Source organism: Mauremys mutica, chromosome 13 (assembly GCF_020497125.1).
Source record: "Mauremys mutica isolate MM-2020 ecotype Southern chromosome 13, ASM2049712v1, whole genome shotgun sequence".
Lineage (NCBI taxonomy): Eukaryota > Metazoa > Chordata > Testudines > Geoemydidae > Mauremys > Mauremys mutica.
The window spans coordinates 43,865,170-43,882,739 of NC_059084.1; the positions used below are offsets into that span (position 1 = coordinate 43,865,170).

Sequence of the window (17,570 nt, forward strand, 5' to 3'; positions counted from 1 at the left end):
CAGGCGGCTCCGGTGGCCCTCCCGCAGGCTGCAGACCAAAGCTGCAGGACCAGCGGAGGGTCTGCTGGTCCCACGGTCCGCTGGTCCCGCAGCTTTGGTCTGCAGCCTGCGGGAGGGCCACCGGAGCCGCCTGCCGCCCTCCCGGCGACCGGCAGAGCGCCCCCCGCGGCATGCCGCCCCAAGCATGTGCTTGGCGTGCTGGGGCCTGGAGCCGCCCCGGGCACACACACAGGGATGGATAGACAGACAGACAGGCAGACGGGGCGGGGCTGGAGGGTTAGAGGCAGGGATGGATGGACAGACACACAGATGGATGGGCAGACACGGGGACACACACAGGGATGAATGGACAGACGGGGGGCTGGATGGACAGACGGGGGGGCTGGAGGGCAGAGGGAGAGATGGATGGACAGACACAGGGACACACACAGGGGGCTGGATGGACGGACGGGGGGGCTGGAGGGCAGAGGGAGAGATGGATGGACAGACACAGGGACACACACAGGGGGCTGGATGGACAGACCGGGGGGCTGGATGGACGGACAGGGTGCTGGATGGACAGATCGGGGGGGCTGGAGGGCAGACAGGGGGCTGGATGGACAGACACAGGGACACACACAGCGGGCTGGATGGACAGATGGGAGGGCTGGAGGGCAGACAGGGGGCTGGATGGATAGACACAAGGACACACACAGGGGGCTGGATGGACAGATGTGGGGGCTGGAGGGCAGAGGGAGGGATGGATGGACAGACACAGGGACACACACAGGGACGGATGGACGGACAGACAGGGAGCTGGACGGACAGACGGCTGGGCTGGAGGGCAGAGGGAGGGCTGGATGGACAGACAGGGGGCTGGATGGACAGACACAGGGACACACACTGGGGGCTGGATGGACAGACGGGGGAGCTGGAGGGTGGAAGGAGGGACGGATGGACGGACAGTGGGGCTGGATGGACAGACGGGAGAGCAGAGGGAGGGAGGGATGGACGGATGGGGGTGCTGGATGGACAGACGGGGGGGGCTGGAGGGCGGAAGGAGGGATGGATGGACAGACGGGGGGCTGGACGGACAGACACAGGGACACACAGAGGGGGCTGGATGGACAGACAGGGGGCTGGAGGGCAGAGGGAGGGAGGGAGGGAGGGATGGACAGACGGGGGCTGGACGGACAGACACAGGGACACACACAGGGGGCTGGATAGACAGACAAGGGGCTGGAGGGCAGAGGGAGGGATGGATGGGCAGACGGGGGGCTGGACGGACAGACACAGGGACACACACAGGGGGCTGGAGGACAGACAGGGGGCTGGAGGACAGACAGGGGGCTGGAGGACAGAGGGAGGGAGGGATGGACAGACAAGGGGCTGGACGGACAGACACGGGGACACACACAGGGGGCTGGACGGACAGACACGGGGACACACACGGGGGGCTGGACGGACAGACGCGGGGACACACACAGGGGGCTGGACGGACAGACACGGGGACACACACAGGGGGCTGGACGGACAGACAGGGGGCTGGAGGGCAGAGGGAGGGAGGGATGGACAGACGGGGGGCTGGACGGACAGACACGGGGACACACACAGGGGGCTGGACGGACAGACAGGGGGGCTGGAGGACAGACAGGGGGCTGGAGGGCAGAGGGAGGGAGGGAGGGACAGACAAGGGGCTGGACGGACAGACACGGGGACACACACAGGGGGCTGGACGGACAGACGCGGGGACACACACAGGGGGCTGGACGGACAGACGCGGGGACACACACGGGGGGCTGGACGGACAGACGCGGGGACACACACAGGGGGCTGGACGGACAGACGCGGGGACACACACAGGGGGCTGGACGGACAGACACGGGGACACACACAGCGGGCTGGACGGAGCGGTGCAGGAGTGAGACGCTGCCCAACCCAGCCCGTAGCCCAACCCCTTGTGCCGGGGACACCGCGCCCTGGTCCCGCCTCCCCATGTCCGTCTGGTCCCCCCCCCGCCCATCACTTAGGCCCTGGCTCCGGCGGCAGCCACAGCTCCCAGCCCGGAGGGGGCGCGGGGGGGCGGCGATGGAGGGGGGCAGCCGGGGCCTGGACGAGGGGGGCGCCCCCAGCCCCTTCGTCCACGAGCTGCGGCTGACGGGGGCGCAGAGAGCCAAGGTGAGGGGCAGGGGGTGGGGCTGGGGGGGTTGTTTTGGGGGCGGGGTTTGGGGATGGGGGAGTATTGGGGGACTCCCAGTCTCCGTGGGGGGATGGGAGGGGATGGGGGTGTATTGGGGGACTCCCAGTCTCCGTGGGGGGATGGGAGGGGATGGGGGTGTATTGGGGGGATCCCAGTATCTGTGGGGGGATGGGAGGGGATGGGGGTGTATTGGGGGATCCCACTATCTGTGGGGGGATGGGGGTGTATTGGGGGAATCCCAGTGTCTGGGGGGGATGGGGGTGTGTTGGGGGCAGCCCAGTGTCGGGGCGGGGGGTTGCGGTGTCTGGCGGGCACCGGGTGCTGGGAGCCCCCTCCCCTGCAATGCGCTGGGGTCTCCCCACCCCACTGCGGCTCGGGGGTGCGGATGCGGCTGGTTTTGAGCCCAGGCTGCGCTGGGGGGAGCCGGGCCCAGCGCAGGGCGGGAGGAGCCGGGAATCGGCTTCCATTTCCCTTTCTCTTTCGTTTTCCCCTCGTTTACTGACATCCTGTTTCTCTAGAGACTCTACCCAGGGCAGCCGCCCCCCAGCCCTGCCCGTGCCCCTCACTCCTGACCCACAGCCCCCTGGGTCCCAGCGCTGGGAGCAGGTTCCCATACACGGGGGTCCAGGGACTGGTCTGGACCAGCTGAGCAGCTGTCTGGTTTACTTGATTATTTTTCTGTCACTATTATTGTATTTCATATTAATCCAGCCATCCCCCTCTGTCTGCTCCCATCTATCTATCTATCTATCTATCTATCTATCTATCTATCTATCTATCTCCATACACCCCCTGTATTTATCAATCTAGCTCCATGCTCAGACTCTCCATTTCCACCTTCCAACTCCCCATATCCTCCCTCTGTCCCCCCTCACAGCCCCCCTTGTAGTAACCCCGGCCTTCCCCTGCTGGAGAGGGCTTGCTCTGCCCTAACAGGTCCTCTGCTCCAGGGTTACTATAGGTCAGTACTTGAGGGCGGGTCCTTCAGGGGGGATGTGGAGGAGCACATACCGGGATGCTGCATTCCTAATTAGTAGCCTTAATATACAGGTCTGGGAGTGTTACTATGGGGTTTATGGGGTTTAGGTGCTATGGGAGCCTGGATTATATCTGCTGGGAGTAGCCAGTTCCCATTCCAGAGAATCCCTATTAGCAATAACCATAGATTATTATGAGCAACATATTAATGTTATTCCAGAAAAAGTATTTCAGAAATAAATTTAAAAATCAAATTTATTCATTTTGACAGCTTTGAAGCAAACGGTTTCAGTCTTTCCAGGATTCCCAGGGTACTAGCTGCGACTGACAGCCAAAAATCTCTATTAATTGTAGAGATTAATACAGTCATTAATTGTATCACTCTTTTAATTTGTAGCCATTGGGAGCAAGTCAATCCTAGAGTTTCCATATTAAGAAATTATAGTGTTTCCCTATTCCTAGCCCTAATAAACAGATTGTTTCCATTTGCCATTAGCTGGGAAATTCCTATTATTAATAAATAGGGTTAATATTCATACTATTCGTTCATTTTTTGCAGATATGGGTAGCAAAACTCTGCTCAGATAATACTGAGGGCCAATCCTTGATTTAGTACTCACAGGGGCTAAGTCAAATCCTAGAGATCCCCTTTTAATGATGAATTAGCCTTAATATGCCAATTATTTCCATTAGGGGTCATCTAGGATCCCACTGTAAAATCCCTATTAATAGTCATTATTTCTCTTATACATATTGCTGTTTCATTTGACATCATCTGACATTGATGCTAAAGATTCTGCCCTGGTAATATTGATAATTATTCATTTGGTTTGCATCTCTTGGGGTGACATCAATTATTATTTATTAGGTGTGTTACGGTCACACTATCAGACCCAGTCATGGCCCAGGACTCTATTGTGTCAGACTCTGTACATTGTTTATTAGGTTCATTACGGTAGCGCCTAGAAACCCCAGTCATGGATCAAGACCTCATTACACTAGGTGCTGTACATTTTTTATTAGGTGTATTATGGTAGCGACTAGGCACCCCATTCATGGCCCAGTACGTCATTGTATTAGACTTTTTATGTTATTTATTAGGTGTTTTACGGTAGTAGCTAGACATCCCAGTCGTGGCCCAGGATGCCAGGCACCGTATGTTATTTATTAGGTGCATTACGGTAGCACCTAGAAACCCAAGTCGCGGCCCAGGACACCAGGCGCTGTACATTATTTATTAGGTGTATCACGGTAGCATCTAGGAACCCCAGTTGTGGCCCAGGACGCCAGGCACGGTACGTTATTTATTAGGTGCATTACGGTAGCACCTAATAGCCCTGGTCCTGGACAATCTCTGCTCCAGTGAGCTCAGAGTCAATGGTTCTTATCCAATGACTCAGGTCTCTGCATTAGTCATTATTAACCTTAATATTCTTATTATTACCATTGGGCTTCAGCTGGCCTGGCATGTCTCACCGGGCTGCTATTAATGACAGAGAGGGAGGGTTGGGGCGTTACTGAGTATTATTCATTTGTGTAGCATCTGCGGGAGTTGAGGGAGTTGACTGGGTGAAATCGCCCCAGAGTTATTAACCTCTCCCTAACCCATCTCCCAGCTGCGTGCTAGGATGCCTCGTCCTGTTGACGGGCGTGGGCCACCCACTTTCTGGAATACAATGATTTATCGTTACTATTACCAGTGTTCAGTTCCACTTCCAGGCTGCAAACACTTGGCCACGGGCTCACCTTTAGGGCTGCTAGTAACGTTCAGCTCGTGCGTAGGTGTGGGCAGAATTAAGCATTTACTTTCGCATCCACTGAGTTTGAATACGGCAAATCCTGGAGTGTCTCTAGTCATAATTATTGGCCTTAATATTAATATAATTTCCATTTGCCATTAACTGGCATAGACTGTCTCCTATTCTGAGACGCCGCTAGTATTAATAACTGTTTAACTTTGAATATTATTATTATTATTATTAGGGGCAAGGGATAGCTCAGTGGTTTGAGCATTAGCCTGCTAAATCCACAGTTGTGAGTTCAATCCTTAAGGGGGGAACTTGGGTAAAATCAGTACTTGGTCCTACTAGTGAAGGCAGGGGACTAGACTCAATGACCTTTCAGAGTCCCTTCCAGTTCTATGAGATCAGCATATCTCCATATATGTTTAGGTATTAGCATATTAATTTGTTACTTTTGTAGACAAACTGAATAGCCCACACCTTGGAGTGTTACTAATCAATATCCTGATTATGAATCTTATTTCATTTTGTATTGGCTTAGATCAAGGGCAGAGACTCAACCTTAAAGTTAATCCTACTAATTATTCTCAGTGCTAATTAGTTATGCATCTTCAGGGATCAAATGGGTCACATCCTGGAGTTTGTGTATTAAGGACAATTATCCTTTAAAAAAATATTTCCTTCTGGAGTCAAAGTACATTAACTATTTCCTGTTCAGATGAAATTGAACTCATAATATTTATCTTTATTACTAACATTATTACTTCATGTTGTGTCAGATAGGACTGGCCACAATGATGCTGAGTTTATTAATTGTTATTAGAGTTGGGTTTTCAGCTGACTCTTTTTTCCAGTGAAAAATAACACTGGAATATTTAGTGGATTCATGTCAATTTGACCGAATTGTTTATTACAGCAACAAACAAACCAAACAAATAAAAATCAAGTTGGTTCATGCTGACGTTTTTGAAACACAATGTTTTAATTTTCTGGGTCTCGCTTCAAAATGTCCTTTCATTTTAGTTTCTTGTTTTTATTTTATTTTTATTTTAGAAAAGAGCCAAAAGTGTTTAACCATGGTCAAAATATAAACAAAATGGGTTGTTCAACCCTCAACAAAAAAAATGGTCATTTTCGATCCAACCGAAACATTACTTTTTCCAAAGAGATGACCAAATCCCTAATTCTTCCAGTTGTAATTATTATTATTAATCATTTAATTCAGCAGCCGCTAGGGTTGTCTAGATCAAATCATGAAGTTTCTCTATAAAAATGGACTATTATTAATTATGAAATCTCAGTGCTGCAAAGATGTAGTCAAAGTATATAAGGTTAAGAACAAGGATGAGATTTCAGAGCCCTTAAAAATGTATCCTTTGGTGCCTCAGTTTCCCTCTGTGCCATCATTTACGGTAGTTTAAGGCAGTTCTGACTATAAAAAAATGAAAAGTTGTAGCAACATAAAATACACAGCAAGTACCCCAGAGTAGGTTGTATTGACAACATCTATTGTTTTATTATTAATGCTCATAAAGTTTTGTGTGAATTGGAGGTTGATCCAGTGATAGCCAAGAATTTCTACATTTATAATATTTATTATGATGATTAGTACAGGCCCTGAATTAGCAAAGTACTGATGTAAGCTTCTTGTATTATTATTTATTAATTGTTAACTGGGGTTGCGTCTGGCTGAGCAGGGGACTGTGTGGAGCTGTGATTGGTATAATTAGCATATGTATTAATAATGAAGTGAATGGACAGAAGGAGATTGGTGAATCTGGCCCCGGATGTCCAATCGTTTTCAGAAAACGGACCACAAAACACAAACCGCACAAAAAAGCCACAAGAAATGCAAAATAGCCACAGATCAAACGGAATCAACAGTGTCCCTATGCACCCAGTGGAGGACAATACACATGCAAACAAGTACAGAAAATAAACAAACACACAAATAGTAAATCACGCAATACACAACAGACACCTAAGCTGTTTGTGTATTAACAAACAGAAAATGACACAAAATATTCAAACACACAAACATCCACAGTACACAAAACAGCTAAACACATAAACAGGAAATAGCACAGTACACACAAAACATAAACAATAAACACACGAGAATAACAACTAAACAAGAAAACAGAAAATAACACAAAACATCCACAGTGTACCCACGACATCCATAGTACACCAAAAAAAACCCAACTAAAAATGCAAACAGAAAATAACATAGTACACACAAACATCCACAGTACACAAAACAACTAAACACAGAAACCGAAAATAACCCAATAAATCAAAAACATTCACTGTATGTAAAAAATGAAACAAACAGAAAATAACATCAGCAAAGAGTCCTGTGGCACCTTATAGACTCTTTGCTGCTTTTACAGATCCAGACTAACACGGCTACCCCTCTGATACTAGAAAATAACATGACACACAGAACATACACAAAACACACAGTGTGCACACACAACAACTAAACAAACAGAAAATAACACAAAACATCCTCAATCCACACACAAAACATTTGCAGTGCACAAAATACCTACACACACAAACAGAAAATAACGCAATACACACACAAGACCTAGACGGTGCGCGTGCGCACACACAGAGCAACAGGCATGTGTAGCCAAAGCTAACATAGCATGGCTCAAAATCACTGTGGCTGTGTTAGACGTACGCAGGCCTTTGGAACTCCCTGCTACATGATCACAACCCCTGGCCAAGCCACCGCTGACAGCTGCCCTTGGCTGCCATCCTGGGCCTGTAACACCTCCCTGGGGCTCCCCTTCTCTGCCCTGTGGGTGTCAGCCCCAGGACAATACACACTAAGGAGATGATGCTCTGTGTGTTGTGTTATGGGGAGTCCTTGGCCTGCAGTCCTTTCAGTGAGGCCAGGCCCAGGAAAACCTGCCAGGCTGGGTGAACTCTGTGTGTGTGTGTGTGAGTGCGGGACCCTGCTGGTGGAGATAAGCCCTACAATGCTGACCTGAGGGGATCCTGTCACCCACGCTGCCCGGAGGGGCCCGGGCAGTCAGCGTTGGGGTGTTGACGTCTCTCCCGTTGCTTCGCAGTTCTACCTACTGGGGACGGTGCTGGCCCCGCTCCGTGTGGCCCTGGCTTTCGTTGTCCTCTTTCTCATGTGGCCCTTCGCGCTGCTCCAGGTGCTGCACCGGTCCGGGGAAGAGCTGAAAGAGCCGCTCACGGACTGGAGGAGGTAAGAGACCCCCCCACCCCCTACAGCTCTGCTGGTGCCCCTCAATCCTGACCCACAGTCCCCTGCTAGCCCAGCCCTGGGCTCCCACTCCCCAGCTCTGCCAATGCCCCTCAGTCCCGACCCGCAGCCCCCTGCTGTCCCAGCCCTGTGCTCCCCCCACATCCACCGTCTCCATCTCTCTCGTTTCAGCTCCTTCTCCCACAGCTCCGTTTACCTCCTGAGCCGCCTGATGTTCTTCCTCCTCGGCTTCATGCGGATCCGGGTGCGGGGGCAGCGGGCATCGCGCTTGGAGGCCCCGATCCTGGTGGCCGCCCCCCACTCCACCTTCTTCGACCCCATCATCTTGCTGCCGTGTGACCTTCCCATGGTGGTCTCCCGCACAGAGAACCTCCACGTGCCTGTCATTGGAGGCAAGGGGCTGGGAGGATGGGCCATTCCGTTGCATGGTCTGCCCATTGGATGAGGCCAGTGGGGGACGTTAGGGTCATCAGATGGAAGGGCCCATTGGATGATGCCTGTTGGGGTCATTGGATGTAAGAGACCCCTGGGGTGGGGCGGAGAGGGGAGATGGGCCCTTCCATTGCACGGTCCCCATGGAGAATGGAAGGGAGGCGGGTCCTTCCATTGCATGGTCTGCCAGTTGGATGATGCCATTGAGGGACCTTGAGGTCATTGGCTGGAAGGGCCCATGGTAGAGTGGGGTGGGGATATGGGCCCTTCCATTGGATTGTCTCCCCATTGGATGGTTCCCCCCCGGGACCCTTCCAGAAGGGGCATCCCAGTCATGGGGGGGAATGGGGAGCAGGGTCCATGGGGCTCCAGCTACTGGGGATAGGGCAGGAAGTGGATGTTACCAGCTTTGCCCGTTACTTTGGGGTACGCTCATTTATTAGGGTTACTCTTCTGCGGGGGGGATGGGGAGATGTCTGTACTTCTGTCAATGTGCTGCTTGTGTCACTTGTGTTCTCATGTGGAGCTCTACTTCTCCCTGCTGCAAATTCACCCCCCCCCCCCCAATGGAGCTATCCTGCAGGACCTCGGTTCCCCAGGGCTGGGTTCTTCCAGCCCCAGAATCAGACGAACACACACACACACTAACAGAGCATTTCTGAGAGTACTGGGTTAATCAGCACTCCCAAGCTGACCCCTTATATGTCCCTGGACTCATTAGGCTGGGTCGAGCAGCACCTCCAAGCTGTCACCCTCGTATGTCATAGGCACCGCACCAGAACAGAGCATACTTGAGCAGGCTGGGTCGAGTAGCATCTTCAATCTGTCACCGTCATATGTCCCAGGTTCAGCATGTCCCTATCCCCACTTTCACATTACAATTGTTCTGGTAGTAACCCACTTGGTGAGCAAACCCCACAGGCTTTTTGGGCGCTGAAGGGATCTTTTAGCTTAGGTACGAGGAGCGTTGCTGCAGAGCAAATGAGGAAACCAAAAAACACCCATGACGGGGGGAGAGAGAGAGAGAAGCAACCAGCTTAACCATGAGAGTTATTTATGGCCAGATAATAACCATAGGGGAGCCAAACAAACAAAACAGTGATAATATTAAATCTGACTTAATTTTGACTATAAAAGTCGGGTTTAGAAAACGATACCTGATCACACGGGTCAGGGTCAGAAGGCTACACCGAGCGAGAGAGAGAGCGAGCTGGGTTCTCACCACTCCATGAAGCTTGAATCGATCAGGGGTCCCAGGTGGTGGTGGTAGCTGAGGGTCTGGAGGGCTGGAAACAGGCAGAGCCCCCAGCACGATCACTCAGGAGAAGATGACGTCCCAATGGAACTGATGCAGATTTTAGATCCAGGCATCAGAACATTTACTTGAGCATGGGTAGGGGGGTTTGTAGAGAAACAACAGTGGTTCAAGGGAGAACACTAGATTTGTTTATGTGTAAGCTGATGGCTCAAGGGAGAATACCACAGTTGTTTTGTTCAGGTTAGACCAGGGGTTGGCAACCTTTCAGAAGTTCTGTGCCGAGTCTTCATTTATTCACTCTGATTTAAGGTTTCGCGTGCCAGTGATACATTTCAATGTTTTTGGAAGGTCTCTTTCTATAAGTCTATACTATATAACTAAACTATTGTTGTATGTAAAGTAAATAAGGTTTTTAAAATGTTTAAGACGCTCCATTTAAAATTAAATTAAATTAAAATGCAGAGCCCCCCGGACTGGTGGCCAGGACCTGGGCAGTGTGAGTGCCACTGAAAATCAGCTCACGTGCCGCCTTTGGCATGCGTGCCATAGGTTGCCTACACCTGGGCTAGACAATGGGAGCTGTTGATTCCCTGGCTATGGACGGTGTTCCTTGTAGGGAGCTCACAATGCAACTAGGGAGCTTCACCATTTTGGACACTAATCAAGGATTCATTACTGGAATTGGTCTGATAATTACGGGGCTGGGTGTGTGCAGGCGTGGGTTCATTGGCATCTGGAGCAGAGATCCCCCATGATGCACTGCTTCCCTGATTTTCTGGTCCCAGAGTTCTGTGCGGTTCTTGCCTTGGAATCTGTTCTCCATTCTGTAGCTAATGGAGATGCCTCCCTGTCCCATCTTTGATGCAGATGAGGCCAGGGGAGTTTCCTTAATCCTGTCACCCTTACGCCAGGGGTTTAGGAATGTCTCCCACGGCCTTTTCATTGCTCTTTGTAAGTCTCTCTTCTGATCGGTTTTGGTTTAAGCAGAAGCTGGGGGTGTTTGTGTCAGATAGGCTGGGTACTTCGCCCTGGTTCCCTGAGAACACAGAGCTGATAGGTAACAGTGGGGTATAGAGCCGGGTCCGACGATGTCCCATCATCCCCATTTTGGTGGGTCTCTCCCCTGATGGAGAAAGCACCATGGGTTTGGGGCAGGAGGAGGAGGGGCTGTGAAAGGAGGGGATGGGGGGTGAGGAAAAGAGGGGCTCGTGGATAGCAGCGAGGCAGAGAAGAGGGGATGGGGAGTGAGGGGAGGTGGAGGAGCTGGCCCCAGGGTGAGGACCTGTGGTGGCTCCATTGGAGTTGAGTGGCAGCAGGTGGTGGTGGTGGGTCTGTCCCCTGCCTCATGGCCTGCTCCCCTCACCCATTTCTCTGCCCCCCTCAGCTTTGCTCCGGTTCAACCAAGCCATCTTGGTGTCCCGCCACGACCCAGCCTCCCGCAAGAAGGTGGTAGAGGAGGTGAAGAGACGGGCCACATCCCAGGGAAAATGGCCACAGGTGAGACTGGTTCCCCCCTCCCCCAATTCCCACCTCCTCCCCTTGATCACCACCCCCCCCCCAGGTATCTGACACTCTCCCCTTTGCTCTCCCCCAGGTGCTCTTCTTCCCCGAGGGGACCTGCTCTAACAAGAAAGCCTTACTGAAGTTTAAGCCAGGTATGAGGCCCGGCAGCACAGCCTGGCTCACATAGGGGTGGGGGGACTAGGGCGACCCCCACCCTAGAACCCCCTTCCCGTTGGTCAAGCAGGGCCTGGGTGTAATGACTCTCGAGCCCAGACACTCCTCCCTGCAGGGTTGGGACTAGGGGGGTGAGATCGTCAGGCAGAGCTGCAGGAAACTCCAGTGTGAGCAGCACAGGCGCGCTGGGTGTGAAGCAGGAGGAAACGTTGTTGTGGAACATGATGTAATCCCCTGTATATGATAAGGGTAAACCTGGAGTAATCTGCAGCGTGGATTGAGAGTAGTGACACAATTTGAAGCACAGAGTAAACCTGGAGTAAACCTGGAGTAACACACTGTGTGTATTGAGAGCATCTGCTCTGTTTGAAGCAGAGAGTAAACCTGGAGTCAACTTTGAGTAACATGTTGTGTGGATCAAGAGCAGCAGCTCTGTTTGAAGCACAGAATAAATCTAGTGTAAACCTGGAATAACTCGCTGTGTGGACTGAGAGTAGCTGCTCTGTTTGAAGCACAGAGTAAACCCAGAGCAATCATCAGTGTAAATGTGGCCAGTCTCAGGGCAATCCTAGAGAACCAATCTATGTAAACTGAAATGTGAACCTCAATGTAAAAGTAGAGCAGCCTTAGTGTAAACGCTGGCTAACCAACCAATGGGTGAACCTAGAAGAAGCAGAGAGTAACCTCAGTGTCAATCTAGAGTAACCCTCCAAGGAAACGCTGCAAAAATCCACTGTAAAGCTAGAGTCAGTGTAATTATGGAGTAACCATCTGAGTAAACACTCTGTAAACTTAGAGTTACCCAAGTGTAAACCCAGAGCAAACGACAATAACCCACAGGGTGATCCTCAGCGGAAAGGCTGTTAACCTCTCTGTGTGCCAGGCGTAACTCCTTGCGTGTATGCAGGTGACACTGTAACAGCCTACACCCCTCTCTGCACCCCCGTGTAAATCCAGAGTGAAAGCCTTGGTATAAACGGGTTGTCTGTCTCTGCCAGGTGCCTTCATTGCCGGGGTTCCTATCCAGCCCATCCTCGTCCGGTACCCCAACAGCCTGGTGAGTGTCTGGCAGGGATAATGGGCCGGGTGGATGGCGCGGTCGGGCCGCACAACCAACGCCTCTGTTCTTCTCTTGGCAGGACTCGACAACCTGGGCGTGGCAAGGCCCCGGAGTGTGAGTTATGCATGGGGGAGGGGTCTGTCTGTCTGTCTGCTGCCCCTTGCTGGAGGAGATGAGCCCTGCTGTGTATCTGTCTGTCTGCTGCCCCCTGCTGGAGAGGATGAGCACTGCTGTCTGTCTGCCGCCCCCTGCTGGAGGGGACGAGCCCTGCTGTCTGTCTGTCTGTCTGCCGCCCCCTGCTGTACTCTTGAACGACTAACTTGGAGTGTCATGTCTCTCTCGCCCCCCGCAGGCTCAAAGTCATCTGGTTGACGGCATCACAACTCTGCACCACTGTGGAAGTGGAGGTGAGATTGCACAGCGCCCCCTAGTGCCGTGCCAGGGCAGTAGGGCCAACATCCCCCGGCTGAGCTCCTCACATACTCCCTGCTGCCCCCTAACCCCCTTATCTCTTCCAGTTCCTCCCCGTCTATCAGCCCAGTGCCGAAGAGAGCGTCAACCCCACTCTTTACGCCAGCAATGTGCAGAGAGCCATGGCCCGGTGAGTGGTCCTGGTGAGGGGGCCGACTGGGCTCCCCTTGGGGGTCGCTGCAGGGGGGTAGGATGGGGGGCACCCATGGGGGTTTGGCAAGGGATATTGAAGTAAGGTGGTGGGGGGGGAGGTTGGCGTGAGGCGCCGGGGGGTGGGCCTGGGGTGTCTGAGGCACGTGGGGTGAGGGGTACATGGGAGGAGCACATGGTACCAGGGAGTTGGTGTGGGGGGGCATGGGCAGCGGTTGTCACAGGATCCCTGGAGGCAGGTGAAGGGAGCATAGAGGGGACTGGTGTGGGAGGGCATGTGGGGGGGGGGTTGGTATTTGGGGCCTCAGGGGATTGACATGACCACAGTGTGAGGGATGGTGGGTTATCAGGGTACTCAGATGGGGTTGAAGCTGGGGATATGGGGGTTGGGACCATGTTGGGGTAGTCAGAGGAGGTGGTGCGGGGGTCCTGGGAGGGGTTGGCAGGGGGGTTATGGGGTCAGCATGGCCACATGGAGAGTTTTTGGGGTCAGTGCTCTGAGGGGTATGTGGCGGGGTACATATGGGGGGTTGAAGGGAAGTACACGGGTTGTTGGGGATACGGGGGGTCGGGGTACTGTAGCGGGTACAGTGGGGTCTGGGGCACTCAGGGGGACACAATAGGGGGCTCGGCATCGGGGGGACCCCTCAATCTGACCACTCCCTGCCCTTGTCTCCCCGCAGGGCGCTGGGCGTCCCAGCCACCGAGTGCGAGTTGGTGGGCACCCTGCCGGTGCGGGCGGTCGGGCGCCTGCGGGTGGCGCTGGAGCCCCGGCTCTGGGAGCTGGAAAGGGCACTGCGGAGGGCCAGGTGAGGGGCTGGGAGACAGAGGGAGGGAGGAGGAAGTGGGGGGAGTTTGGGAGGTGGGGGAGGGGAGGGGAAGGTTGCTAATAGGGGCAGGGGAGGATGGATGGACAGTAGGGGAGGGACAGACGGGACAGTGCTGCGTTGGGGGCAGGGCTGTACTGCCCGTGTCTCTGACCTCTCTCCCCCCCACATGGGGATCCCCCTGCAGGTGGGTCGCGGGGGGCCCCCTGCCTGACGGTGGAGCAGGGACTCTGGGGTGCCAGGAACTCGCCCACTGGCTGGGGCTGCCCCACCCTGAGGCACCGGAGGAGCTCTGTGCCTACTTCCAGCAGGTACCGGGGGCAGGAAGGGAGTGGGAGAGGGCTGGGGAGGAGAGCGCCCCAGGACCGGGGAGTGGAAGGGGATTGCTCTGGGGCTGGGGAGGAATTGCATCGGGGCTGGGGGGAATTGCCCCTGGGTGGAGAGGGGAGGGGAATTGCCCCTGGGGGTGGGGAATTGCTCTAGGGGTGGTAGAGGAGAGGAGGATTGCCCCAGGGCGTGGGAAATTGCCCCAGGGTGGGAGAGGGGAGGGGGATTGCCCCAGGGGGTGGAGAATTGCCCCAGGGTGGGAGAGGGGAGGGGGATTGCCCCAGGGGGTGGAGAATTGCCCCAGGGTAGGAGAGGGGAGGGGGATTGCCCCAGGGGGTGGAGAATTGCCCCAGGGTGGGAGAGGGGAGGGGGATTGCCACAGGGGTGGAGAATTGCCCCAGGGGGTGGGGAATTGCCCCAGGGGTTGGGGAGGGGAATTGCCCCAGGGGGTGGGAAATTGCCCCGGGATGGGGGAGGGGAGGGGGTTTGCCCGGGGTGCATAGGAGTGCACCACTGGGCAGGGGAGGGGGTTGTGTGGGGCTCTGTGTCCAGAGGTAACCCCCATCCGTGTGTCTGTCCACCAGGACATGGGGGGCGCCATGGACGCCCGGGCGGTGCGGCTGGCCCTGCAGGCGCTGGAGGGGGGGCACAGCCCTGAGGAGCTCACACGCCTGGCCTTCGAGGTGTGGGGGCAGGGAGTGTGAGGTGCAGGGGGAGGGGCAGGGATGGGGACATGGGGGGCTGGGTTGGGAGTATGTGGGGGGAGGGGTCTGGGAGGGTATGTGGAGATATAGAGGGTGGGGGGGGGAGGCTGGGTTGGAGGATGTGGAATGGGGGAGTATATGTGGGGGATATGGAGGGTATCTGGGAGTCGGGGGGATCTAGGGGCTGCAGGGAGAGACGGGGGCTGTGGGTGAGGGTATCTGGGGGATAATGGGGCTGTGGGGGGATATAGGGGCTCTGGGTGGGGTATATCGGGGGGCCACAGGCGGGGGGATATGAGAGCTGTGGGGGGTGTATGGGGGACTGGGGGCATGGGGATTGTGTGGGGTCTCTCTCATGCTCACACTGTCTCTCCCCCTCCCCACAGCTGTTCTGCGAAGTGGGGGCCGGGCAGGGGGTCCCATGCCTGCCCCGGGAGGGTTTCTGTGCCATCCTGCGCCTGCTGCTGGGAACGCCCTGGGCCGACGGAGCCGAGCTCTTCGCTGCGCTGGGCGGGGCTGAGCCCCACCACGGTCTGAGCATCGGTGAGCACCCCCGGACAGACAGAGGGCCTGGCAGACAGGCGGGGGGACCCAACAGACAGACCGGGGCGGGGGGTGGGGGAACCCAGCAGATAGACAGACAGGAGGAGTTCTGGCAGACAGACGGTGGGGGGGAGCCAGAAGACAGACAGACAGACAGACATGCATTTGGATGGGGGAAGGCCCAGCAGACAGAATGACAGACAGGGGGAGGCCCAGCAGACAGACAGACAGATGGGTAGACAGAGAAACTGACACGTGGGGAAGAAGAGAGAGAAAGAGAGGGAGGCTACACATGCAAGGCAGACAGACAGACAGACAAGAGGATAGGGCAGACAGATGGACAGTCAGACAGATGGATGGAAGAAAGGGCAGACAGACGGACGGACAGAAGGGCGTATTGGCAGACAGACGGACGAGGGAGGGGGCAGACAGACGGACCAAGGGGTGGCCGAGCCAGCCCAGCGACTATTTCACCCTCTCCTTCGTTGTCTCCCTGCTAGGTCAGTTCCAGGATTTTGCCCTGCGCCACCCTGACTATGCTCCACTCTTCAGCACCTACCTGTGCCTCCCAGTGCCCGCCCACCGGGCCCCCACCCCCCACGCCAACGGCCTCCCCCACACCAAGAGCAAGGCAGACTGAACCATGCCCCTCCCCACCATACAGTGACACCCCTTCCCCAGCACACTCGCTACCCGGGACACACCCAGCAACTCAGGGCTACAGGAAATGGGGAGGAAACAGCCGATTTCAGGGGAGGGGGATTTATTTTATTTTAATTATTTTGGAATTTATTTTATTTTTTGGAGTGAGGCGGGTGGGCTGGGTTTCTTCTGTTTTGTAAAATGTAAACAAATGCTATTTTATATATCAAATATCTATATCTCTATGAAAATATTATATATATATATATATCTCCACACTAACTTTTAAAGCAAAGGTGGTTTTGAGCGGCCTTCGTTGGAAAAGAGGGTGTCAGAGGGCCCTGGGGCTGGGCCTTCGCATTTAATACAGTGGTTTCAAGGTCACCTTCATGCCACATCATGAAACTTCAGTGGCAGTTTCAAGGGGGTTTCCCAGTCTAAGGTAATTATCCCGATCCAGTCCCAGGGCAGGGGGCTGGCTGGCTCAGGGAGGCGGGAAAGGGACACAGCCCTAGGGAGCCCCCTCAGCAAGACCCCACTCTCAGCTCTGCCTTAGATGAAGCCGGATCCATGCCATCATGATTGGGGCCAAAACATTGATCCAAATCCCTTTAATTGACTCAGTAAATGACAAGGTTGCTCTGCCCCCGGCACCATGTTTCCTAATGGTGCTGCCCATTCAACAGGAAGCCAATCAGTGTCCTCCACTTCACCTTCTACGTTCCAGGAGGCAGGACTTTGAGAATTGGGAGGAGTCGGCCAATGAGAGCCCTCACTTCCATCCTCAGCATGCATGGGGACGGGGCGGTCTTCCAGTCAATGAGGACTCTCCATTTCATCCTCAATGTTCCAAGGGGCAGGGGGATCTGCCAGAGTGCTCTTTGTTTCATCTCAAAGGGGTGGGGCTTGGAGGAGAGAGGACCCAGCAATTGGCTGAAGAAGGAATTTAAGGCACCCACAAATATCCCTAGCTGGAACTTTTCAGCCAGTTGCAGTCAACCCTCATCATGGCTGCCCTCTCTCATTGGCTGCGCAGGCGCTTACTCTTCCTGGCAGCCATACTGTCATTCCTCCTCTTATGGCTGAGCCGAACGCCAGTGTCCATGGCATGTGACCCATCGAGCACCCCACCTGGGCACAGCCGTGTGGAGCGTCTCCTCATGGGATCCCATCTCACTGGCTCCCAAGTTGGGGAGAGGGCTCTGCTGTCGGTCCCCACTCGGTCCCTCAGGGCAGGGACAGAGCCAACAGGTCCCTCGGGACTGGAGAGATGGAGTTTCGATGCCAGCAGAGAGGAAAAAATAGACAGCTCTTCATCATCTTCCTCATCATCATC

General features: G+C 54.4%; 1 protein-coding gene across 1 annotated transcript; it reads left to right on the plus strand.

The window, feature by feature from the left end:
• The first annotated feature begins 534 nt into the window (after window positions 1–534).
• LPCAT4 (lysophosphatidylcholine acyltransferase 4) lies at window positions 535–16,546 on the plus strand. Its single transcript, XM_044984855.1, has 15 exons — window positions 535–547; window positions 1,877–2,157; window positions 7,983–8,125; window positions 8,315–8,535; window positions 11,218–11,330; window positions 11,428–11,488; window positions 12,509–12,567; window positions 12,650–12,684; window positions 12,923–12,977; window positions 13,089–13,171; window positions 13,875–14,000; window positions 14,206–14,329; window positions 14,930–15,028; window positions 15,436–15,592; window positions 16,093–16,546. Exons 1-15 carry the CDS (start codon window positions 535–537, stop codon window positions 16,230–16,232), a joined length of 1,710 nt encoding a protein of 569 aa, XP_044840790.1. The 3' UTR covers window positions 16,233–16,546.
• The last annotated feature ends 1,024 nt before the right edge of the window (window positions 16,547–17,570 follow it).